The sequence below is a fragment of the Artemia sp. Qi Xiang Cuo genome, chromosome 4, assembly GCF_049724085.1.
Source record: "Artemia sp. Qi Xiang Cuo chromosome 4, ASM4972408v1, whole genome shotgun sequence".
Lineage (NCBI taxonomy): Eukaryota > Metazoa > Arthropoda > Branchiopoda > Anostraca > Artemiidae > Artemia > Artemia sp. Qi Xiang Cuo.
Window position 1 is genome coordinate 43489396 of NC_142797.1, and position 25344 is coordinate 43514739.

General features: G+C 35.8%; 1 protein-coding gene across 3 annotated transcripts in view; it reads left to right on the forward strand.

Annotated features, from left to right (window-relative positions):
• The window catches only part of Tudor-SN (Staphylococcal nuclease domain-containing protein 1), a 97045-nt gene extending 72122 nt beyond the window's left edge, over positions 1–24923 (forward strand). For all 3 annotated transcript variants that reach the window (XM_089088318.1, XM_089088319.1, XM_089088320.1), the window contains exons 11-18: positions 2752–2964; positions 6446–6587; positions 9117–9289; positions 12549–12680; positions 16544–16775; positions 18280–18491; positions 22243–22446; positions 24615–24923. In XM_089088318.1, coding sequence (XP_088944444.1) covers positions 2752–2964; positions 6446–6587; positions 9117–9289; positions 12549–12680; positions 16544–16775; positions 18280–18491; positions 22243–22446; positions 24615–24725 — 1419 coding nt within the window. In that variant the 3' untranslated portion in view covers positions 24726–24923. The remainder of the gene's footprint in view (positions 1–2751; positions 2965–6445; positions 6588–9116; positions 9290–12548; positions 12681–16543; positions 16776–18279; positions 18492–22242; positions 22447–24614) is intronic.
• Positions 24924–25344: the final 421 nt, after the last annotated feature.

A 25344-nucleotide genomic window follows, 5' to 3' on the forward strand; every position in this document is an offset into this window, starting at 1 on the left:
AATGGTGGGGTAAAGGAGCTCCAAATAATAGTTCGTTACTGGTCAAAAGAGCAAAAACAAGTAGTTACTCGGAATCTTTGGACATATTATATGGGACATGCAACCAATGAAGATCTGAGTAAGAAAATCCTGTAGAGGATTGAAGATGAAGGACTTTCACTTGAGAGATTGCTGATGCGTGCAAGTGATGGCCTAGCTGTCAGTAAGAAATTTTGGTCCAACATAGACTCAGAAAAAAGAAAAAGCTATTGAAAAGGCATATTGAATATCGAAACCTGCAACATTCATGCAGTGCGTAATGCATTCCTGAAAGGGATACAAGAACTTGGGGAGGAGTGCTCTGATATGATCGTTGCCGTTTGCCACTTTTTCAGCGGATGGCCAGCTCGCTCTGATGATTTCAGCCAGTGCCAACGGAAAGCTAAAGTTCTTCAGCATAAGTTTGTGAAGCACGTCCCCACGAGATGGTTCACCACAAGGGAAGCAGCAAGCCGCTTGATCGAACAATGGCCTGCATTGATAGAATATGTTCTAGAATTCGTGCCAAAGAAAAATAGTCTGAAGTACCTGATGTCAAATGCAAAATATTTGAAAATTGTAAGGTGGCTAAAAAAGTAAACAATGAAAGTCGAAATTGAGTTCATTATAAGCTCTGCAGCAATTTTTACCGCTTTTACTGGTGTATTTCAACAACAGGAGCCATTAATACATGTGGTACACTTTGAGCTGAGACGGTTATGCACAGTTCTTTTGGGGCAGATTGTGCTCGCTGATGATGTCAATCTCCGGATCCTCGGTGGTTTTGAAGGCTTAGATAGTACTGCAGATGTTTACCTACAGCAACCCTTGTGCAATGAAAGGGTCCTGGCTGCCCTGGATTCCTCGAAAGTTATTCTGAAAGACAGGACAAAGTTATTCTGAAAGACAGGACATTTTTTTTTTTCTGAGAATCAGGAAGCATGTCAAAGCTGCTGTACCGTACCTGCTGGCAAAAAGCCCTGTGAACAACGAGTTTTTCCAAAGCCTTGCCAGCCTAAGCCCTCCCAGTTCAGATTGCCAAATAGCGAGTTGTAGTGATATCCTCTGCATTGCAAGAGAATTTTCATTCGAGACGGACATCGAGCAAGTCCAGGGAGAATGGTTGTTATTACAGTCAGATCCCGTGTCGCCACCCTCGGAGAGTACTCGAATCGACAGCTATTGGCAAAAGATCCTAGAACTGAAGACACCATCTGGTGAAACCAAATATCAGTCCTTAGGTCGGATCGTCCGGGCAGCTATGTCGCTCTGTCATGGAAGTGCAGACGTAGAGAGAGGATTTTCTCGGTCAGCTCTGCTAATGACTCGCCTACAAGCGCGTACAGAAGAGTGGGCACTGAATGCTAAGGCTTTTGTTGCGGATGCGCTCCGCGACTATGAGAACAGACGAGAGCGTGTGCTGATCACAAAGAAGCTTCTTTGTCTGGCTAGATCAGCTAGAGCCAGCTATGAACTGTACCTTTTTGAGTGAAGACAGGAAGAATCAGAGAGAGAGAAGCTTGAAGCTGAGAAGAAAGATGCTGAATAAGAAATCCAGGAGATGGCGCGGAAGAAGCATAAAATAGCGGACTTAGAGTCAGACATTGTACGAAAAAAGAGATGGTTAAACAGAAGAAGGACATAGGCGATACCCTTCTGAGAGAGGCAGGGGAACGGTTGAAGAAAGCTGTGGAAGAGAAGGACTTCCTGAACATCGGTTTTGCTCAAAGTATGCTGGAAGCATCATTAAAAGCTGACTCCGAAGAAAGGGAAAGGACTGATAATATTGAATCGGTTGAATTACTTGTTCTAAAGAGGAAATCTGAACTAACTGATTGTCTTTCAAAAATGTCAAAGAAGTGATAACATAATATCCAGTCGTTGACTATACCTAGTTTTGGCAGATGCTTGTTTTTTTATCGTTTTGTATAAGTAAATAAAATCAATTGAAGAAAAAAATAAGGATTTCAGCCTTTCTGTCCGTAACTTCTCGGGCTCTCAAAGGCCAGTGATGATCTTACGGTAGTAATTGGGATCCTTGTAATCCATCTGCCTATGCTCTGACGGCTTCTGAGGAGTCACTTTTTGTCACTTTTTTGGTGTCCGCAAGTAACTAAAGTCACTTTTTTTGCGCACCTCGTCGCGGCCGACCCCTGTCAGTGGCCCATTACCCTCTCTCCTCCTCCTTCCCCGTTACAGTGTCTGCTTTGAACTGAAACTGTTTAAAAAATAGTGATACTTATTTCCTCGCTGTCAGCAAACGATAATAATATTTTTTTTATTTTAAACATACTAAAGTGAGGCCAGACCAACGAATCACATTTGGATTTAGTTTCGACTGACACCGTTCGTGTAATTGCAACTAAAAGTCTAGTGTCTTCATTAGGGCCTTTCTTTACTCATCTTTGTGCTAAGATCTCAGGAACGCTTAAAAGTGAAATCTTAGCACTAAGATCTTACATCTTAAAGCGTTCTTTTGCAAACGTTTTTCATCATTCTGCTCTGATCTGCGGTCTAAGAACAATGATGAGTATATTATCAAAGTCCTCTCATCATTGTTCTATGTGGCAGAAAGATGGCGTCCTTCACACTTTTTGCTAACATCAGTGAGCTTCTTGATTTTAGAACAAAGATGAGTTAAAAGAACGGAAATCTTTGCAGAAAGATGTGAGATCTTAGATGTAAGATCTTAGTGCAAAAGAACGGGCTATTAATTGGCTTCTGATTATTTAGATATGTGCAACTGTAATAGCAGGCGATACGAATGTAGCTGAAGCATTAGTTGCCAAAGGATTGGCGGCAGTAGTACGATATCGACAGGATGACGATCAGCGGTCATCAAGCTATGACGAGCTACTTGCTGCAGAATTGAAAGCCATAAAATCTGGCAACGGTGTTCATAGTAAAAAAGATCCTCCAGTTCATCGAGTTCAAGACATCTCTGGGGTAAATTTTTAAAGTCTTATTTTCATTATGCTTACTTGAAAAATACGCGGGCTATGTGCTATTGTGCAAGGCCTGGTATCAAGAAGATGTAAAAAAAAAGAAGTTACAAACATAATAAATATTTTGGCAATATTCCTGGTAGAGTGAATATACCTTTAAAATAGGTAGGAACGATTTTATAAGCTCTGTAAACAAAAGCAATGCTTGTGCATGAATGATAGAGCCTCGAAAAAATAGCTGGTCTAAGAGCTTATTGGCAAATATTTCTTTTTTTGTATTGTTTTTTGCTTATTAAATAAGTTCTCTCTCTCAAAAAGGACTGTACAAAATTTGGAAACATCATGGTTATTCAAATTGAACAACCAAGATATCAAGTTTTTGAGGCTTTCTTAGGCTTCTATTTAACTTCGTCTATCTAGGTTAAAGAAATAGATGATAGATAACCTGTATCCAACGAGCCACTAGTGGTATATACGCTCGTGGTTTCAATTTATTAGTGCACATAAGACAGTGGAATGCAACTTTAAATGAATATTTTGACCCTTTTTCCGAGGGCCGTCCTCAGCAAAACAAATGAAGAAAAAAAAACAATATAAAAGAAACTCACATTAAAATTCAATCGTTAAAGCTAAAAAAAGATTCAAAACAGCCCTAGCATCATTACTTCAAGGAAGTCCTGGTTGAAGCTTCTATCCTTTTTCTTCTCTGTATCTAAGGTGGTAGCAAATTAGACAGCCAGGTCTGGACTTCGGAAAAAAATACCTTAATTTAAACCACCATGTTAGGATTATGGAAACTTATAAATCAAGATTTAGTAATATCATTAGGCTCAGAACACTTCACTTCTATACCATAAAGCTTCTTTTAGTTCATCAGAGATCATTGTGTTTAAGAGAGAAAGAGGAATTTATTATAACACAAAAAGAAAAAATTTAACATGTTTAACGACTACTCCAAAAAGTGAAAAGTTAACTGAGGGGAGGATGATTTACCTAAAGGGCTACAATAAAAATAGATGATTTACCTAAAGGGCTACAATGCTAAACAAACAGGTCATATTTCCCCTTTTGCAACACAGAACTTAGAAATTAACAATCACATTAATACATTAGGATAGCAATCCGAGAGTTCAACCCCCCACACCCCAAATGAAGAATCAGAGTTAAAAGTCTCATTCTTGCTATATAAAAAAGAAAAAATAAATAAAAATGTCTTAGTTACTTGATTCAATGAAGAAATATCATAAATATTTTGTGTATTCTGATCAAGGTGGTTCCAACTTCTGATCCCTCTATGAAGGACAGAGAACGTTGACCCTGTTGAAACGACTTTTCGGGTATTGACATATATACAGAACCAAGTGTATTATTCATGAACCGAAGATATCAAGTACACTGGGCTGTCAAAAAGTCTAATGAGTATACTTTGTTTTAGCCTAAATAACGTATGTAGTTTGAAAACAAGCAGTATCCCTAAACGCTGATTTGCATTTCGAACCGAATGCCGGGGCTATAGACTATCCAACGATCGAATAGCGTTATTTTGTCAAACACGCACAGGGCGAGCAATGGAAAAAAACATCCCGAGATAAACGCAACTATACTTAATTATAAATGGGTGGACAAGAGAGAAATAAAGAAGGTGTATGATGGAAATAGGGAAACAATGTTTGTTTTCTCATTATACCAGGATTACGGGACACTGTTTTACAGACATACTGCATATGGAACCTGAAAGACAGGATTTTATCACTGTAAACCCCCAGGTACTTAAAAGAAGAATATTCTGGCGGTTTCTTGTCGTTTGACCCTAAAACAGCGTTGTGGAGCACAATTATTTGTGTCATTAACGAACAACAGGAAAAAAAATTTGACCTTGAACAGATTACTGTGGGACTGCAAACCATAGGACACAATCCAAAATGTATGGAATTTAAACTGGTATCAGTTACTAAGGAAGCTTTCTACAATACCTAGAGCTCTACACATTTCACATTTTTACAAGAGAAAGCCGTGGTGAACTGTGTAGCCCAATTTGCGATCACTTCGAACCATAGGATACTATGACATCACGGATTATTTGTCAAATCCTCAATAGGTTACACAGCAACAATCTTAAAACAATTATTTAAAACTAAGTTAATTACACTAGCTAGAAATATCAAGGCCTCAATCTGCCTATTTGATTGAACACCAAACTATTACTATTAAAGAAGCTGCTCTATAAATCAGATTAACTGCACACTAAAAAATTTTCAACAACAAACTGGAGTCACGCTTGCTTGTTTTTAAACAATCTGGAAAGTTACCTTATCGAAAATAATCATTAATCATTGATTTTAGAACTCAAGGTATTGATGAAAAATGTATTTCTGAATTTTAAACTCACCATATCACTACTATTTGACAGTCTTTTGTAACTATTGGTTCGTCCAGGATGACCCTTGTTTGATGAATTGATACATATGTAGGAGATGGTAGTGTGGATACAAAAGATGGATCTTCTGGATATGGGGAAATCATCTCTGTTGTTTGTAGTCCTGCTGAAGAGAAATAATTGTTCAGCTCATTGCATATCATATTGCAATCTACAGTTATGACCCGATTTGCAATCACTTTGAACGGTAGAATATTAGTATTCTTAACCTGTAGCATTATGGATTATTTGCGAAGTCTTAAACATCCTTAAACTTCATATAAAATATCTTCTTTTCTTCGCTTCACGAAGACCATTCAAATCGTTACGGAAAATTTGATACTGCTACTTATTCTTATCCGTAGGTTTTACAGCCTATAATTTAAGTAATCTACCTCTTATAATTTTGTCTTTTATCTTACTTTTATCTTATCTTATAATCTTACGAATCTCCTTTTTTTGGAGAAGACGCTGTGTTATCCATAGCTTCTTTTCATATTCTTTCACGTTTAGCATTGTTAAAGCGGGTCACTTTCGTTACCATAGCTTATCATAAAGAGGGCAAATTTCATGGTTGCATCCTTAGTGCTCACCATCCAATAACAAATCGAGCAAAGCGGGATTTTTGCTAAATAAAGTGCCAATAAATCCCGTTCTATAGCTTGTAAATGTCTACCCTAGATGGCTATTTTTGGTTGACAGATTTCAAACATTTCTGCCTTTTTTTTCTTTTTTTTTGACGGGTAAAATCCCAATACTGGAAATTTTGGTTGGGTCAGAATATAGCCAGTTCTAAATGTTATTACATCAGTAAAGTATTTCTCCCGTGGAGATTTCCTTCTCCCAGAATAATCCACTAGCCCTGCTCCCCCTTCACAAAGGTTGGACCTGTGTAGGTCTATGGTAAAACTGTTAACGTTATCCTTTATGATGGTAATGCTGTAATTTAGTTTGATTTGCTTCGTGGAAATTAAATACCAGTGCCTTTTTTATTGATGTTAAATAAGTATTTTATATAATCTCTTGTGGATATATTTGCTTTTGATCCTCGATAATTGATTCACAGGACCCAGGAAAGGCAAAGCAGTTTCTTCCTTTTCTGCAACGTGCTGGCAAAACAGAAGCTGTGGTCGAGTTTGTTGCCAGTGGCTCTAGAGTGAGGCTTTACATTCCAAAGGAAACTTGTCAAATCACTTTTTTGCTCAATGGTAAGAACAATAAGTGTGAATTTTCGTCCATTCTGAAATATAGGGTACTGGTACATTATAACGACACTTCTAAAGAAGTCAACTTTGGTTAATGCTGATGAAATAAATAAAAAAGGATGTATATATAATAGTTTAGAAACAAATTTGGGCTATATATTTGCGCATTAGGGGGGGGGGGTAAAGTATAGCATATATGAAATACGTAACCTAACCTCGGTACCGCTGCCCCCCCCCCGTAAACCCCAAAAACAACTGTTTAAATATCTTAAACGCAATGAAAACTACGCTTTGCATTTCGTTTCTCAATAGCGGTCTCTTGAAAATAACCCGTCTGGTGGGTTTCGTCTCTCATTAGTATATAGAAGTGTCGTTATTATGCACCTGTACCAAATATAGTATTGCAAAATGATAATCATATGCTTAAAATTCCAATGCTGATATGATTGAACAAGCCTATAGCCTATCGTGGTTTTTCGTTATTATTTCCAATGTGCTATCCAATTAAAAGTTTACAAAGAGTTTACTAATAGGTCCAGCCTTCACTAATCTTAAATTGCTTGAACTTAGTTCTGGTTGTTTCAATTCTAGATATTAGCGGAACTTCAATTGTCAACGGGGTTGGTGTCACGAATTTATTCCCAAAATTAACGCAAAGTGAACATTCAAGAAAGTGAAATGTCATTTGAGATTGCATATAAACATTTTTATTTTAAATATATGCACTGTATTCAAATAATTTTTTATTGCTTGACCAAATCATGATGATGGTTCTATATCTAAAAGCCATCATTGAAGTCGAGAATTTCAAAAGAGCTCGTTTTTAAGTAAGGTCAATGACAACATACTGTCCAGTAAAATCGTAGTTTTAATTTGGTTTTTAGTTTTTAAAATAGTTTGACTTGAAGTCTACTAAAATTCAAGAAATTCTGAAATTCATTAAAAAAGCAAATTTTAGTTAAATAAAGATAGTTCGACTTACAGCCTACTGAAGTTCAGGTAATTCTAAAATTTTGTAAGAATATGTTTTATAGACTTTATAGGCAACTACAATTCAAGAAATATAGATCGTTTCGAAGGGGATGCGCTAAGAATTCATTGTCATAAGAAACATTGTTGCCATCGTATTTTAAATAGGCCAAAGCATCAGTGTTGCAAACAGTGGCCACCTAAAAAAAAATGCCAGAAATAACCTAAATCTTGCGGGAATGGAACAAATTGATACAGGTCTTAACCATTCTTTGTTAGTTTCCAAAATAAGTTTAAATTTCGCCACCTAGCATTTTTTTCACAATTGATGCTGTTTGGAATTGCAACGCATTGTTTATGAAAAGAATTGATTAATTTTGAAATTAAATAAAATGAACCTCAACCAAAATGTCAATATTAAAAACAGCCAAAAAAGGCGGTTTGCTTGCCAGGAGTAGGTTGAACACCGACAAGGTAGTGACTATTAAGATTGGAGTCTGCCAGAATCATTATCGAAGACTTTAAGTGGAACATACAAATGGTTCTACAGGGGTAGCAATTTCACAGTAATTTTAACAATTATTCAAATATTTCTTGTTATTTTATTTTTGGAAAATCTAATACGACGTTGGAGAAATTATTGAATCATATATATATATATATATATATATATATATATATATATATATATATATATATATATATATATATATATATATATATATATATATATATATATATATATATATATATATATATATATATATATATATATATATATATATATATATATATATATATATATATATATATATATATATATATATATATGGAAAGTTGTATGCAGTTGGAACGATCCAATAATTGAAAGGTAGATTTAAAGGAGATGAAAATGGCAGAAATATATATTTCAAATAGAAGCAATATCTAATGATTTCACTTCATCTTTCAAAAGCTTTTTTTTCTGAACATGATTTTTCGTTTAAGTAAGTTTAGTTACTCAGGATATTGGCCTAAAACTGGTAGTTCGACGGGAGGCGGATGTTAACAATATGCAATTTAAAACAATACTGCAGTGAACAAGATGTGGGGTGGATCCGGGCAGAAGTTACATTGACGATAATTAGTAGCTTGAAGCCGAAAAAAAAAAATACAAAATCGCAAAGTTCTTTCATAATTGAAACATGATTAAATTTTATCTTTGAAAGTAAATGCAAACTGTGATCAATATGACCTAATAACTTTGAAAATTAAATTTTCCTGTCTCAGAGGTGAATAGAAGAACATTAGAAGTGAAACTAGATTTGTGTGTTCTTCCTATTGCTATTGTTCGTTTTATCAATTGAGCTACTGCTTGTAACTTTTGTTGCTCGCGGAATATGATGGTAATTTTTTGTTCCGGTTTCGGGTATCAGAAAACTGGCCCTCTCTGTCTTTTATTTTCTTGCCTTGGTTTGTGTGGCTAAAATGTGGGGGGGGGGACTTTATGCCTTTTGATGAGGGATTACTGCTATTTTTATGTGCCCATTTCCATCATGCTTTTTCAATGGAGGCTGTTTTCAGGTATCTCTTGTCCAAGGGCTTCCCGTGCAACCGCTCCAGTTGGTGTACCAACTGAAGGGGAACCATATGGGGACGAAGCACTCCAGTACACCAAAGAGTTGTGCCATCAGAGAGAAGTGAGCATTGAAGTCGAATCTATCGATAAAGGCGGAAACTTCATTGGATGGCTTTGGGTAAATATTATTTATTTCTTTTGTTTTCTGCTAAAGAAAAAATAAAACTTGTTCATGCAGCTATGAGTTGTGGCATATTTCGAAATTTTAGCGTTAAAGCAGACCAGGTAAAAAAAAAAATTAAGAATAAAAAACATACAGGAGAAAAATAAACAAGCAACTTGCAGTATTTAAAAAAAATTTAACAAGGCTAAAACACTAAGGTGTCTGTTAAATGGATAAGTATAAATACTGTAATGGGTTACAAAAATGAAGCTAAATTGGGCTAACACATAGTATAAAGTAAAATTTAAAACCAAGAGAAGAGGAAATTAATTACTAATAAACTCGGTAAAAAAAATTCATCCTTTTTTATGACCAAATTGTATAGTTTCGGGTGTAAATTTAATTTACATCCGAAGGTTATTTGCATGAACGTTTAGTGAATCGTTGATTGATTCTTCCTTAAAAAAAAGTTAACTTGGTCCGCTTTAACACTGAAGACTACTCTGTTTAAGTGCAATATTTAAACTTTTTACTGATGACCACGCCAATTATTGAGCGTCTTGTTTTTGAATTTAATCAATTTGTATTGAAAAAAGTAAAAAGAAAACTTGAAATAAATGAGGTAGGTTTGGTACAAACTTACACCCATCTCTTCGTACCGTAATTCCCTGCATGGAAAGCCATTCTCTTGTTTCCCAATTTGAAGGAGACGGAACTGCTGTTTTTTTTTGGGGGGGGGGATTGTAGGAACTTCATCAGCTAACCTTTTTAATAGGCTGATGAAAAGAGATTTTGATAACCCTCCCTCTCTCACAGAAGTCAGATGAGATACAAACGATAAAAAGGCAGAACTATGACTCTCAATTTCAGTTTTAGCTATTTCTGGTATCAGGCGCCCCCTTCTAGTAAATTCGCTTACGACAAAAATGCCTAAAATCCAATCGTATTTCCAACCAAACTCTGTTGAAATCTAACAACCCCCTCTGCTATACCTCTCCATCCTATTACCCACAAAGGTAGCATCGGTTCTGGACTTCAACAAGCACAGGCTGAACATAGCTTTTTAGTTCTGCTATGTTTCATTTGTATGTGGCAACCTGTTCTGGTAAACATCATGAAGGCAAGAATGGAGGAACACATTCCCCCCCGAAGGTCAGATCAGGTACGGACTTTCTTAAATAAGAAAATGACAACTAGCCGATTCTCACTTTCCACCTTTTTGCAGATATGACAGTCTAGTTGATGACCTGATGACAAAGAATGTTGAGATTTCTTCTCTTCCGTGAAGGTTGAATTGTGCCAACATAGAATACGCACAACTAAGGCGTAATCTTCTCACCAATTTTAGTTGGGATCTGACTTACCCTTCGTGTAGACGCTCTGAGGACAATATTTACACACACCCTCTCCCTATGGCCTTAACTTCTCCAAGAAAAAATAAGGTAATCAGCTCTTACTTCCCACTAAGTCTGGCTTAGTTTTGACGGCCCCTTCTGAAAGATGTTTTGACGACAAGCTATATAGGGTCATTCTTTTTCCTAGCCCACAGAAGTTGAGTCGGTTTCAGGCTTCTCAAGAGTATAAATAGCACATTTAATGTTATTTCCATCTAATTTTGGTTGAGAACCGACAAACACACCTAGTTATTGCTCTGATAAAATGAATTTGGGGATCTCTTTTTCGCCCCCCCCCCCTCCTCCCAGAGTTCGAACCTGGTCCAAGTTATAAAATGGTATAGCTAGGACAATAGCTATTAAGTTCCTTCAAGCTTTGTTGAAACCCGACAGTTCCCTCTTGAGATTGTACTGATGACGAGAATTTAAGGACTCTTTCTGCCCTCACTCTTGTCTCCTGACTCTCGTTTCCCATGAAGTTTGGTTGAGATCTGACAACCTGGTAGATGCCAAGATCACGGGAATTTATAGAAGCCATTCCCCCACAAGGGTCGAAAAGGGTGCAAACCCCAAATTACACGACTAGGAAATTTACTGTTAAATCCGACCAAGTTTGGCTCTGATCTAGTAACTCCTTTTCCTAGATGTCATCGTGACCAGGATTTAGGTGCCTATTCTCTTTCCCTCCTATCCTGAGGTTGGATCAGGTTGTGATTCCTAAAGTCTATAACTGAGGCAGTAGCTCTGACTTCTAACCTAGCTTGGCCGAGATCCAACAATCCTTTCTTTTCAGGCAGGTGTTCTGATAAGACGAATCTCGGAATCCCCTATCCTGCAGAGGCTGGAATGTTAACGGACGAAAAGCACAATTAGGACATTATCGTTGACTTCTTCTCAAGCCTATACGAGATCCAAGAATTTTGTTTCATAAGATAGATGTCCTGATAATAAGAATATTTGAAACACCCTTTCCGCAGAGGTTGGGATATGCCCGGACGCCCCAAAAAGCACAACTAGGGCCCTATCGTATGCTTCCTGTCAAGTTTGACTGTGTGACAACTTCTGGTAAATTTGCATGTGAAATCTAGGTTACGTCTTCATGTGACATCTTCTATATAGAGCTATGAAGTATATAGACACCACAAAATGATCCATTCAGCTCTTGTGCATGTTTCAAACTCTCATATTAAATATTGGACTTAACTCAGTTGATATATGCAAAACAGGGGGGTTTTATGCTAGTTTCAGTTGTGATTTTTTTGGGGGAGGATCTTAATTATCAAGCTGCATTGTATTACTTTTAATTTAACGATAGTAGGCACTTGATGAGCTCGTCAAATTATACAAAATGTATTTGAAAACGTGTGGAATTCAACAAGTGTGGAATGACAAGGTACAAAAAAAACGAGGAAATGGAAACGATAAAGACACAAAAAATGTAGTAATGAAAGTACAATAACATCTGAAATCTAAAAAAAAAACAGAAAGCTGTAAAAGAAAATGAAATGAAAATAAACTAGTAGATCTGCCCATCTGTGTTACACAGGAATTTTCAGCTGATGATTGAAGTTCACGAGTTTTTAACATTCTTTATCCGGTGGATTGCACTTAAAAAAAAATGTGTTGTGCTTTTTCATTGGCTAAATTGAAACTTCTGCATAAGAGAGAGTGATGAACGTTCCATTTGAAATGATGCACATTAAGAGAGATAGCTCTAGCTATACAAATTAAGAATGATTCATGACATGACTCAAAAATTGATTCATCTGATTTTGCGAATTATTATCATCAGGATCCAATAGAAAGAAACTTTTTTTTGCAAATATAATCTATGTAATCGTAGTAACAAGTTTATTTTTTAATGTTATGTTTTTTAAAAGGTGGAATCCAAGAACTTGTCTGTTGAGCTTGTTGAAGAAGGTTTGGCAAAAATCCACTTCTCTGCTGAAAAAAGTCCCTACCTTAATAAGCTTCAGATTGCCGAAGAAAACGCGCGAAGGCGACGAGCCAAAGTAAGTCCTCTAGGATACTTGTCTTTTCCAAAACTTTTCATAAGTGGTTTCATGATCCAATGTGACATCCCATGGAGCTTATCCTCATTATTTCCCTGAAACCAATAATCAGTAAATACTTCAGATATTATTCTGAATTTCTGCTTGCTTATGTGCTTTTGTGTATCATTTCTTTTCCCAGAAAACTACACGACTCTTAAACAAAGTGATTTTACAGTATCCTACTGCATTTGGTGAAACTCTCATATCCTTACTGTTAATGGTCGTAACTCGTATTTTTCTCAAATAATTTTTGCTTTCATAGTTCTACTCCTACTTTTAGTCGGAGTAGAACCATTTTGGGTCGGTAGTAGGATTGGACAACAGAGGATATCTTCTGTAACTCGTATTCATAGCTTTATTTCTAATATCAGAACAAGGGGATCTATGCAAACTACTGGAATTTGAATAAAAGTATAATCTTTGTGCTTATAGAAAAAAGAAATCTGTGAAAATTAAGTATAGTTTTCATGTGGCAGTGTTTGTTTGGTTTTTTTTTTTTTTTTTTTTTTTTTTTTTTTTATTATTATTGAAGCTTTTATAACCTGACATTCAGGATGTAAAATAAACTTTTTTCTGAAATCTTGCAAAGTGTTTGTAATTTTAAGAATGCACACAAAAGGAGGGGAGCTATCTCCTCTCGGGGATATTGAAGATACGTGTAAATACAAAATCTTGTGATATCCGAAAATGTACAGGTCTTCTGGCAAGTGATTTTGTTTATACTCCTCTCTGTTGCAAAAACTTTTTCTTTACCTTCTTTGTAGCTCACTTTTTTCTGTTTTTTTCTTTTTCCTTAGCTTTGATTAATTATATCGATTTACTTTATATAATAATATTGTTATAAATATGTGTCCCACATACCTCTGGGCTCATATTCATTTTAGTGAATATTGGCGTCCCAAGAAGAATTCGTTAACATTCGGTTTTTTTTTTTTTTTTTTTTTTTTTTTTTTTTTTTTTCAGCGTACTTACTGCAATGATGTATTACTTATTGTGCTTGAGATCGCTATCCGCCTCAGTAGCTCAGTTAAGTTGGATAGCTAGTTAGGCCCAGGATTGAAGCATGTGGGGAAAGGTCGTACAAAAAAATAGCCGTTTGTTTGTACGTCCTGCATAGGATAAAAAAAAATCTGCACAGGAAAAAAAATACCTGCACAGAATAACGATAGGGAGCAACTTGAGTGAGCTTGGCTGATTTCTTAATTAAAAACACAAGTTGCCTATGTATTTTTGCATTTGATGCTTGTTCCTTACCTGTAATCATATATCAATTTTCTTGTTCTGATTTCTTGATGGTGCGGAGATATTTTCTTTACTAATTATGAACAGTCTCAAAAGTACAAGAAAAAAAGGCTGATGGACCTTTGCCCTAAGTAAACTTTACACCAACTACCGAAAACTACCAATGCTCATCATTTTATTTATTCAGTATTTAATATCCAGTTATCATAATTTAGTAATTAATTGCTATTCTACATTCTTTGTTTTGCAAAGGTTGTTCTTTAAATATAGCAATGTCTCTGGGAAAGGATAGTGTTACGATTTTGCTCTCTTATTTTAAAAAATGAGGATAATTTCACACAAATTGAGATAACTATTTTGCCTCGAAAGACCAAGAAAAGCCAAAAAATTTTCGTAATCCTCACATCCTAATCGTTTCCTTACGTTACTATCTCGCTCTTGCATGAAAATTACCATATATGTTTTTTGAACGGTTTACTCTTTTGAGGTACTGTTTTTCTCAGTCAAGCTTGTAATGACAGAAACACACAGGCTCTTTTTTTAATTAAGAGGATGCAGCACCTTAAAGATAACCCTATCTCGTCCATTATAAACCTTTCTAGTTTGTGTAGCCAAACTATTTAAAAATTATTGGGCTGTCTTGTCATAACTTCTAGAGCTTAAATGAGAGATCTTAATAAGCAACAGAACACTAAAAGGCGACATCTACTTTCCCAAAATCGTAGAAAACCCATTTAGCTTCTCCTGTTTTTTTGCCAGAGATGGATATGTTAAGATTTAATTAAACTTGCATCATTAGAAAATGGGAATTTTGTTTTTCGATTAAACGGAGCAGAATTTTCTTTTTGATGTTCAAGAAAGGGGAATCTCAAAATATTCTAGCATACTGTTTGGAAAGTGTTAAAAATCAGCTAAAAAAATGTATCATTTGAGTAAAATGGGGGTTAGTTGTGGTGCTACTCACTTTGATTTAAAATTTTGCCGGCACAGGGGCCGTATTATTTATCCTGTAAGCAGGTTGAATAGACAGCGCTTTGCCGAGTAATTGTAAAAATATTATATCTTTTCTTTAATTTAAACTAAAGCCGCTTTTCAGCTTTTCGCAGTGTTAACACATTTAAGATCCCCTATTAATTTGTACCAAATTATTTTTGGAGTTCCCTTTAGTGCTGGGGAAATTTGCTGACGTGTCGTTTGTCTTTGAGACGGTCAGCCGAGGCTGAGACTCACATAATGATTTTTAAGGCACGAATGGTTTTAACGAATGAAGGTACTTTTTGATAAGAACAGACAGAATTGCTAACCTGTATGTTCAACCGACAACATTTTGTAAGAAAAAGGCAATATTAGGGCGAACAATTATGCAGGATGCCTCCCTTGTCCCAGAAGCATCACAATTTCCCAATTTTCTCATATAGTTTGGTTGTTTTTTTTTTTTTTAATTTAGTGATATTCAGGTGGTTAAGCACTGTTGTGTAGAGGTTAGATAAGGGGCCTGCGATTCTGGAAGTCATCACTTTCAAGTCCCATTGGACCAATGTAATACTTGCCTTATCAGTTCGAGCTGCTCTGTAAAAAAGACCCAACTATCTCTGCTGAAAAGTTAGTGATGGGGATAGTATGAGGTGTGGCGACTTTTCCAACTCCAATCATACAGGCCAGAAGTAATTATTTCATTCCAGTTCAAATAAAACCTCACGTGCTTGTCTATGCTAAAAATTTGATGGTGGGAAATTTGGGGGAATGTAGGAGAGTTAACTTTGTTTGAGCGGTGTATACTGATATTTTTGGCGTGCTTCCACTTCAGATAAGGTCCAGAAGTGTGTTGGAGAGACAACTTTCTGCCCCCCCCCCCCCCAGTAATGTAGATTGAAATTATTTGCCTTTGTCTGCTTCGAACGAGGTATAACAAACCCGCTTTAAAAAAAAAAAAAAAAAAACAATATTTCGGCCAGTACAAGGGTATGTATCCCTGCAATTCTACCCAGGCTTATATCCGGAACATTCTTAATATATGCACTACTATGATCAGTCAAGTACTTTGACTGTAAAACCTTAAATTTGGCGAAACCTGAACTCGTTTTGGTTGGCTTCTAAAATGATCAAGTAATCTTTCTCAGTGACCTGCAGTCAGTTCCCACTATTTACTTTTTTTTAGAGCACTAGGTTATCTGGAAAGCATTTACAAATTGTGTTTGATCGGGATAACTCGAAAAAAAACGTCCGGGAGCCGAGGTCCAGCCACAATTTTTTAGGTCTAGCCATAATTACTTGGATATGTGGAAAACACTCATACAAATTGTGTTTGATCGGGAAAAATCTAAAAGTAAACTTGCAGATTTTAAGCTCTAGCTGCTAATTTCTGAGGCGTAGCCACAATTACTGGGTTATGTGGAATATATTCTTGCAAATTGGGTCTGATCGGGAAGAAGCAAGCGTCTGGATGCCGAGGTCTGGCAACGATTTTCTGGCATGCTCCCAGAATTATCTCAATAGTGTGGTGGTCTGAGATTTGAATCTTGCTTTTTACATTATTTTTCCAAGTGACATACTGATTGTTTTGTTGTTGTTTTTTGAAGATATGGTCCAATTACGTTGAAGAAAAGGTTGAACCAGAAGAGCCTGAAGAAACTCAAGAAACTGAGCGAAAAATTAATACCAAGAGTGTTATAATAACTGAGGTCACCCCAGAATTGAGATTTTACGTCCAAACAAACGAGGAAGGTCCTAAACTTGAAGCATTAATGGAACAACTTAGAAATGAATTTGAAATCCATCCGCCTCTTGCTGGTGCATATACACCCAAACGAGGTAAGTACTCCTTTTTAGGGGTTGTCGGGTTGTAAGCTGGTAGGCATATTCTGAGTTGTCGTCGTGAAGCCAAGAAATCTTTCTTTTTTTTCTTCTTCTTCTTTACGGGTGGTTTATGAACCGTTATTGATCTGTAGATTCGTCTGTGTGTAGATGGCTAGATCAGTGAAACCCTATATGTATCTTTTTTTTTATTTCTTTTTGATAAAAAAAAAAACCGTATCCAGCATACGTGTCTGTCCTTCTGTCTTAGTGACAGGGAGGCTAATCTGTGAAGGCCAGATGTCTGAGTGAAGCGTATGCCTTATGTAAGAATCGATTGCCAGAGGGAGTGGAATTGAGCAGAAAAACCTTTTTTTGTTACGAGGGCATTTGAATAAATAACTGTTTTTAATAGTTTATGAATAGTTTTGCATCCTCAAATAATTATCGTTCTTTATCATTCTATTTATACCAAAATATGTTATAACTTTCCTCAAAAGCTAGAAAACAACAACATGTTTTGATAATTAAATAGTTACATTTATAAGCGTATGTAAAACATCAATACATTCTGAACAGACATAGTATTATGCTTTATTTTTTGACCTTACAAATTGAAAGCTCAAAAACCATATTATCAAAAAAAGGGAATATGACCCATAAAGGATCAATTAATCTTTCCTCAAGACATAATACTAAGTCTTCTCGATCCGTCCACCTTCCACGAAATATAAAGGAAAATTTTTCTAGTTTTAATAATAAACTATCTAAGCATGTGTATATAATTATTTGCCTATCTGTTAACGCCACCTCTTTCACAATCGTGTAACATCATACGCCTGAGACCTGAAGCTATTAATTAACAACTGACTCTTTGTTTAACTCATTTTACTCATCCATTTAAATTGCGATGGGTTTTTATGTTGTTTTGGTAAGTCTGTCTTATTTTGCCTTGTGGCTGGGGGATCGAGTTGAAACTTACAGGGATTTTGGGGGGGGAGAAAGGGAGAGAAGTCAAGGGGGAGGGACTTATTGATCTTTTTTAGGTGATGTTCTGTTGTTTCTCAATAATATAACAAGTTTTTTATTATTATTATTTAACGCCTGTCGTTGATGTTAGTAAATGAAAAATTGTCAAGGGTAAAATTCCAATAATCCTGAAATTTTGATGATCCCTTCTTTCTCTATAAGGAGCCTTACGCCTAAAACTGATTTGCTTTGAAAATACTTTGAATTTCTGAAGAATTATTATTGAATGATGATAACATTAACGTGGCTTTAGCCTAGGTGTCATCGAGCGTGTCACTCAGCATAGCTTGTTAAATTCCCTCAAATTGCACACTGACATATTTTTACCTGTGTTTCATCGTATTTTGCATATTTTCGTTGGAAAACACACTGAAAAGCCATATTAAGAGCTATATTTGCAAATTTTTCTTTATATTTGCTTGAAGATTAAAGGGATGTGTTCTATCTCGTGGTACACTCTAAAATATTTATAGATTTCTATTCTTATTCAAAGGTGAAATGTGTGCCGCTAAGTTTGTGGATGGTGCCTGGTACCGTGCTCGGGTTGAAAAGGTAACCGCTCAACAAGTTCACGTCCTCTACGTCGATTTTGGTAATCGAGAAGCTACCACGGCAGCACGTTGTGCCGCTTTACCTGGAGTTTATCAGACTCCTATGCCTTTTGCCAAAGAATACGGGCTTGCTTTTGTTAGTCTTCCTAAAGATGTAAGTAATTTCACTTTTTTTTCTTACGGTTTGGATATTAAGTTAGAGAACTATTGAATAGCAAAAAACTATTATGCAAAAAGAATATTGGGTGAATTATAGGATATTATAGAAAGTCAAATTTCAAAATGTTTGTTTCACACAAATTTTTGTTTTGACTTGCTCAGGTAATTAACCGCCTGAATCTATAACATTATGATTGATAATGGCTGTCCGCGAAGTTTGTAGTTTAATAGTTCGTTTTTCCTTTAATTTAGCAGGCGCCTTAGCCTTTAGTTTAGTGAAGGCAGAGAATTAGGAGATCGGTACCTGCACTACGTAGATCATTGGACGACATGTGCAGGGCCTCACATATGGAGGTGGAGAGGGGGACGCCCCCCCCAATGTTGTCGGTCACTCGGTAAAAAGAAATAAGTCGGTAAAATAGTGGCGCGAAGCGTCACGATTTTTCCGACGCCGCTAAAATTCTTTGTTCAGTTCAATAAAGACCACGAGAATACTGACAAGTCGTCAACAGAAATTTTGAACTTGGTCGGTAAACGCAGCAGTTTTACCGACTCCACAATTTTCCATTTGGTTAAATAAACAGCATTAAAATAGTGACATGATATGTATCGAAATCTAAATCTCGGTTGGTAAATGCAGTGATTTTACCGACTTGTGCAGTGATTTTACAAATTGTGTTTGAAACGGACATTATGCTAATTATTGCCAAAAAACAGTCGGTAAAAATGACCAGCCAGTCGGTAAAATCTCTAGGTCCCCCCCCCCCCCCAGAAAAAAAAACATTTTGGCTAGTAACGACACTGGACGTGTGTATTCTTTTCTCAGCCTTTAGTCATGGGGGGTTTCAGCTTCATTTACTTATTTATTTGCATCAAGTAGCATCGCCTTAAAATCGTGTATATGTACAAAAATACACTATACATACTTTGTCATTTGAAGACAAAATTGAAAAGAGTGACCATCAAACACTTTGATATGGTATTCGCGTTTCAATTCGTACAAACTTTCGGGTCAGGCAGGCTCCGATAACCTCCCTGTAGAAAAATGCATGATCTGTTGTGAAATGTCCCCAATTGACTATATGTTTCTCCTGATTAATTCTTAGTTTAGAAACTGTTTTATTCACCGTTTCTCTCTGTTTATTCCCCAGCTCATATCGCCAGAATATTTAAAACCGGCTGGATTCAACTATTATCCGGTATTTTTAGTTCCTAACCCGAGTCCTGCATTGGGCTAAGATTTGCTTTTAAATTAATGTGCGCTAAGTTTGTTTGTTAACAAGCGTTGATTTGATTCCTATTCTTTGTGCTCTTCTTTTAGCGCAGTCTTGGTTATAAGTGAAGCCATATTTTAATAATGTTACCTTATAAATATTTGATGTTTGATGCAGTTTATTTCAGGTGTTTGCCCGTGAGTGTTTTTGAATGTACCAATCATTTATATATTTAATATTCTGATATATTATGTATAAAGTTTATACTATAAACGTTCATTATTTTAACTGTGAAAATTGATTCTTGATTTATATTAATTTTATATTAATTTTTTTATTAAATCATTTTAACTTATTGACCTTGAAAACTTTAATTTATTGACTTGTTGCCTTAATTTTTTGTGTTGTTATTTATTTGTTTTTTTTTATCCTTGTTTTGGGTCTCTTTTATTTCATGACATGCTCATGTGAGCTCCAGCTATTGTAGTAAATACAATATATTCTATTCTTTATGGTGCATTATCAAACAGTTCTTGGTAACGAACTGTAAGGAGCGACCCGGCTCAATGGTAACCAAAACTCAAAAAAGAGAATTTTGATACCAATAGATACATCAAAAGAATCAGATTCTAATGCTGATTTCAAATATATAAGTTTCGTCAAGTTTAATCTTACCCATCAAAAGTTACGCGCCTGAGAAAATTTGAATGATTTTAGAAAAAAGGGGTAAAGACCCCCTAAAAAATATAGAACCTTAATGAAAATCACACCATCACATTCAGCATCTCAGAGAACCCTACTTAAGAGGTTTCAAGCACCTATCTACAAAAATGTGGAATTTTGCATTTTTTGCCAGAAGAAAGATCACGGATACGTGTTTATTTGTTTTTTTTTTTTTTTTTTTTTTTTTTTTTTCAGGGGTGATTGTATCGACCCAGTGGTCCTAGAATATCGTGGGAGGGCTCATTGGAACGGAAATTAAAAGTTCTAGTGCCCTTTATAAGTGACCAAAAAATGGACGGCAACTAGGCCCCCCTCCTACGCTCATTTGTTTCCCAAAGTCATCCGATCAAAATTTTGAGATAGCCATTTTGTTCAGCATGGTTGAAAAAGTGATAACTATGTCTTTCAGGGTGACTTAATCCCCGAAGTCCCCGGGGGGAGGCTGAAATTTATGAACTTTACCCAATGTTAACATATAGTATTGGTTATTGGGAAGTATACAGACGTTTTCAGGTTGGCTTTTTTCTGGTAGGGGGGGGGGGTGGGTTGGGGGTTATATGGGAGGATCTTTCCATGGGGGAAGGGACATTGCTATGGAGGGGGCGCCGGATTTACCAGCATTATTAAAAATAAGATCCGAAATTAAATAAAAAAAACAAGTTTTTCAAGTGAAAGTAAGGAGCAGCATCAAAACTTAAAACGAACAGAAATTACTAATTATATGATTGGACTCACCCCCTAGTTAATACCTCGCTCTTTAAGCCAAAGATTTTTTAGCAGTTTCATAAGAGCTATTTATTCTAATTAACGGCCTTTGTGATTAAGGGGTATTTTTAAAGAATTGGAACAAAATTTGAGGTATTGACTAGGGGGCGAACCCCCTAATATACGTATTAAAAATCTATGAAAATAGAAGTTCGTTGCGTTAGTTAATTCGTAATTTACGTATATTTATTACTAATAAAAATGTTCGTAAATAAAATTAAACAAGTTTCTAGAAAGCCATTTAACCAAATAAAAGTAAAATTAATATGCAAATTTTTTTTTAATTATTCATGTACGGTGGGCCAAAATCAAAACCTGCATTAATTCAAAAACGTTCAAAAATTAAATTAAAAAAAACAGGTTTTTTTTACTGAAAGTAAGGAACGACGTTAAAACTTGAAACGAACAGAAAGTATTCCGTATATGAAATGGACTGTCCCCTCCTCAACGCCTCGCTCTTTACGCTAAAGTTTGACTTTCTCACAACTCTTTTTTTTTTTACAATAAAAAACTTTAGCGTAAAGAGCGAGGCGTTGAGGAGGGGACACCCCCTTTCATATACGGAATAATTTCTGTTCGTTTTAAGTTATAACATCTTTCTTTACTTTCAGTTAAAAAAAAAACTTTTTTTTATTTAATATAATTAAGGGGCTGGGTATTAAAGTGAATTAGATCCAGTGAAGAAACTGTGACTTTTGGGTTATAGACTGTTAGCGACTAAAATTGAGTTTCCTACTACTTATACTGATAATTTAGTATGATCAGTAAACAGTTGAAAGACATTTTGCTTGGATAAGTATAATAATTTTCTAATAAAAGACGAAAACAAAGCAAAGGGAGGCTTTGTCATTGAAATGGAAGAAAGTATGATATTTTAAGTGCTTCGGAAACTTCTGAAGTATTTTTCTTTCATGTTGTTTTAAATGGAAAGGTAGTGTTGTATGAAAAAATATTAATTTGGACTTTATCCACTTTCGTCTTGAATTCTTTTATGCCAATAGATGTTAGTTATATGATTTTAGTGGATGCTTCTCTGTTTTGTAGGAGGATGATGCAAAAGAAGCCGTAAATGCCTTCACCGAAGATACTCGAAATCGATCTTTGCTTTTAAATGTTGAATTTAGGAATGGAGGTATTGATTATGTCACTCTATGTGCAGAAAGTACGAAACAAGATATTGGTAAAGCACTCGTTGAAGACGGACTTCTAAAAGTGGAACCTAGAAGAGAGAAACGATTCCAAAATATAGTAAGCTACTTTTTTTTTATTATAGGGTAGATTATTATCATATATTCGTTCCTGGGAAGGAATTGAAATTTACGACGCATGTGCAAAAATAACACTTTTCTTCTGGTAAAGTCAACTTGCAGTTCACTTAAAAAGTGTTTTCTTATATTTGGTAAGAATTGTTCAAAAAGAAATCTAAATCAACCATGTAAAGTTAGCATGAATTTTTTGTACCTGGGTATCTTTTATGCTGTCATTTGACGAAATTTCACTTTTGGTAAAGACCGTGTATTGCTCATCTTGGATTTTACAGGACATAAACGAATAGAATTATAGAGAACGGGGAACGGAACGTATAAAAGAAACGAGTTTGTTTTCTAATCAAACGGAGGTTTAAGAAGTATGGAGCGAAAAGTTTATTCAAATCAACGGTTGGGCCACATTCCTGCCCAATTACTTTTTTTTTCAACATATATATTTTCCTTAATGTTTTTTTCTAAATTTGTGGCGCCAATTATAATTAAATATCTGATTCGCCGCTAGTCCTTAATCGAGTTTTTAGATGAGTGTTGAACCTTCGTCTGAAAGAGTCAGCAGATAAACTTTCAAGGATAATTTCCGCTGGAACATCATTCTACATCGCTGTTCTTCAAGTAATCTGTTCTCTGCTGGTTATCCTCAAGATAATTGGACTGATCTGTTGGCCTTTGTATCTGTCTTGTCGGTTGGATGATTGGCACAATACGAGAAAGCTCTACAGAAGAAGGTGAATTTATGTACTTGTAGAAAACAGCCATCGACGCTACTTAAAACCTCGCACTAAGAGACTGGAGCAAGTGGAGTGTAGGGAACGACTAAACCTGCCGTATTCTTTCTATTTTGGATTTTTCGGAGTAGTGCGAACAACGTTTTCGGAGCGCCAACATACAGCGGGCATCCATATTCAGTCTGCATCCTGTAGCGTATCTGAAATATTAGTCAGCTGTTTCCGATGGGCTTAACCCTGTGGCGTAAATTGGGGGAGGAGAGCAAGAGGGTATTAGCCCCTCTTCTCTAGGTTTGAAAAATACCTTTTTTGGGGGGGGGGGCATTTTCATTGAGAATATCTTTTTCGGTATTTTCACTGAAAAAACAAAACTACCCCCACCCCCTCCTCTAGATTTAAAAAATATATGTACCCTCCCCCCTCCCCTCCTATGCATCCAGTTCCTTGCAGCTTTTCGAATTCATTTTTGTAGTAATTATAGTGTATTGTTACTCTCTTGAGAGATTTGAGCTATAGGGAGTAAAACTAGAATACCTGTGAATTCATTTCTGTCTTCCAAAATTAAAACACAGTCTTAAGGTTTGAGTAATAATGCTTAAAAGAAAAAAAGGCGCCAGGAAGGAAGTGAATGTGGGTACATGTTATGTTTGACATCCAGACAGATTTGAAAAGTAACCCTTTAAGTTTTTCTGGCATCACTAGTCGGGATAGGAATAGCTGTTTATGGTAACTCAACAATTACCGCTCATGATCTATTTTGTATTAGTTGGCATCTAAAATATAGCTCCACTTCTGCTCGTTTTAAAAACCCATCTAACTGTTTTAGAAAAGAATATTCGTCATTTTCCTGCCTTTTTAATTCCAACGTCATATTTTTGTACTGAAATAATTTTCACCATCCTACTCCACTATCTATTTTGCTTCAGTTTTCTCACTAGATTCTCTCCTGTTCGTGCAAATATGGTAAATCCTTGAGCGAAAGGGTAGTAGTTGAAGAGCTATCCCAAGGGAATGGTGTGGGGGGATTGAAAATAGGAACCAACCTACTTTTGAGTGTTAACTTACTTTGTGTCCTTTAAAGCTCGGTTTCTCTATCTGCCCGGATTCTCATCCTCAGATATTTTAAATAGCATTTATATGTCTGATCTAGCTCCTAATGGGGTGGGGGTTGTATGCTCATGGAGAGGGGTGTTTCAGAACAGTTCATTTATATTTGGGTAGTACTTTATTTTTCTTTAACAGTATTTCAAGATTCAATTCTGGCTGCGAATGTTTCTAAAGCCACTTCTCAACATCAAAATCTTATTTGGGATGTAGGAATAGTGATTCATTGGTGTTTACACCTTATTATATGTAGCTTCTTCCTTTCTTGTTTTTTTTTGTTCTTTATTTTATTTACCACTTATTCATTTTATTTATTTAGTTACGCGAGTACGTGGTTGCCCAAGATTTGGCGAAAAAACGACATTTGAATATTTGGCGCTATGGAGACATTACTGATGATGATGCCATGGAATTCGGTGTTCGACGCTAAAATCCGTATATTCCAAACAAACCAGTGCCTGATCACAATTTCTATATAGAGAAGCCGTGCTGAGGGAAACGGTTAAATTCATGCTATTGTTGTTGATTATCTTTTTTTTTATCGTGGTGTTTGGATCAAATGGATCTCTTGTTCTGATTTAAGGCATTGTTATCCTCGACCTTGAAATAAACTGTCCGTTTATTGACACATTTTCTCTTCTTTTGTGGAACCTAGGTCTGAGAACTTTATCAGAAAGGAAAATATCCCATTCTTTTTGAGAAAGGAAAAAAAAATTAAAAAATGGATCGAACATCATGACAAAGGGAGGCAAGTCCATAAATTTTAAAACTTTAGAAAAGAAGACGACGTCCGTTTCAAAATGCTTGCTTGAGACGGCTACTCTTTTATCCGTAAAAGATTTTGAACGAGGCTATATTTATGTGCTCCGTCACAAAATATGTTACAAGAGTATTTTCGGTAATTAATTTTGGAAAATCCTTTTTTCCAAAATTCAGCGAGGGATCTTGCGGACCAGACACATTCGCGGGACTTTATTTTTTGGGAAGGCTGTGTAAAAAAAAAAAAAAACGAATCATGCGACAAATTTTGGAATTAAAGGAATAACCGC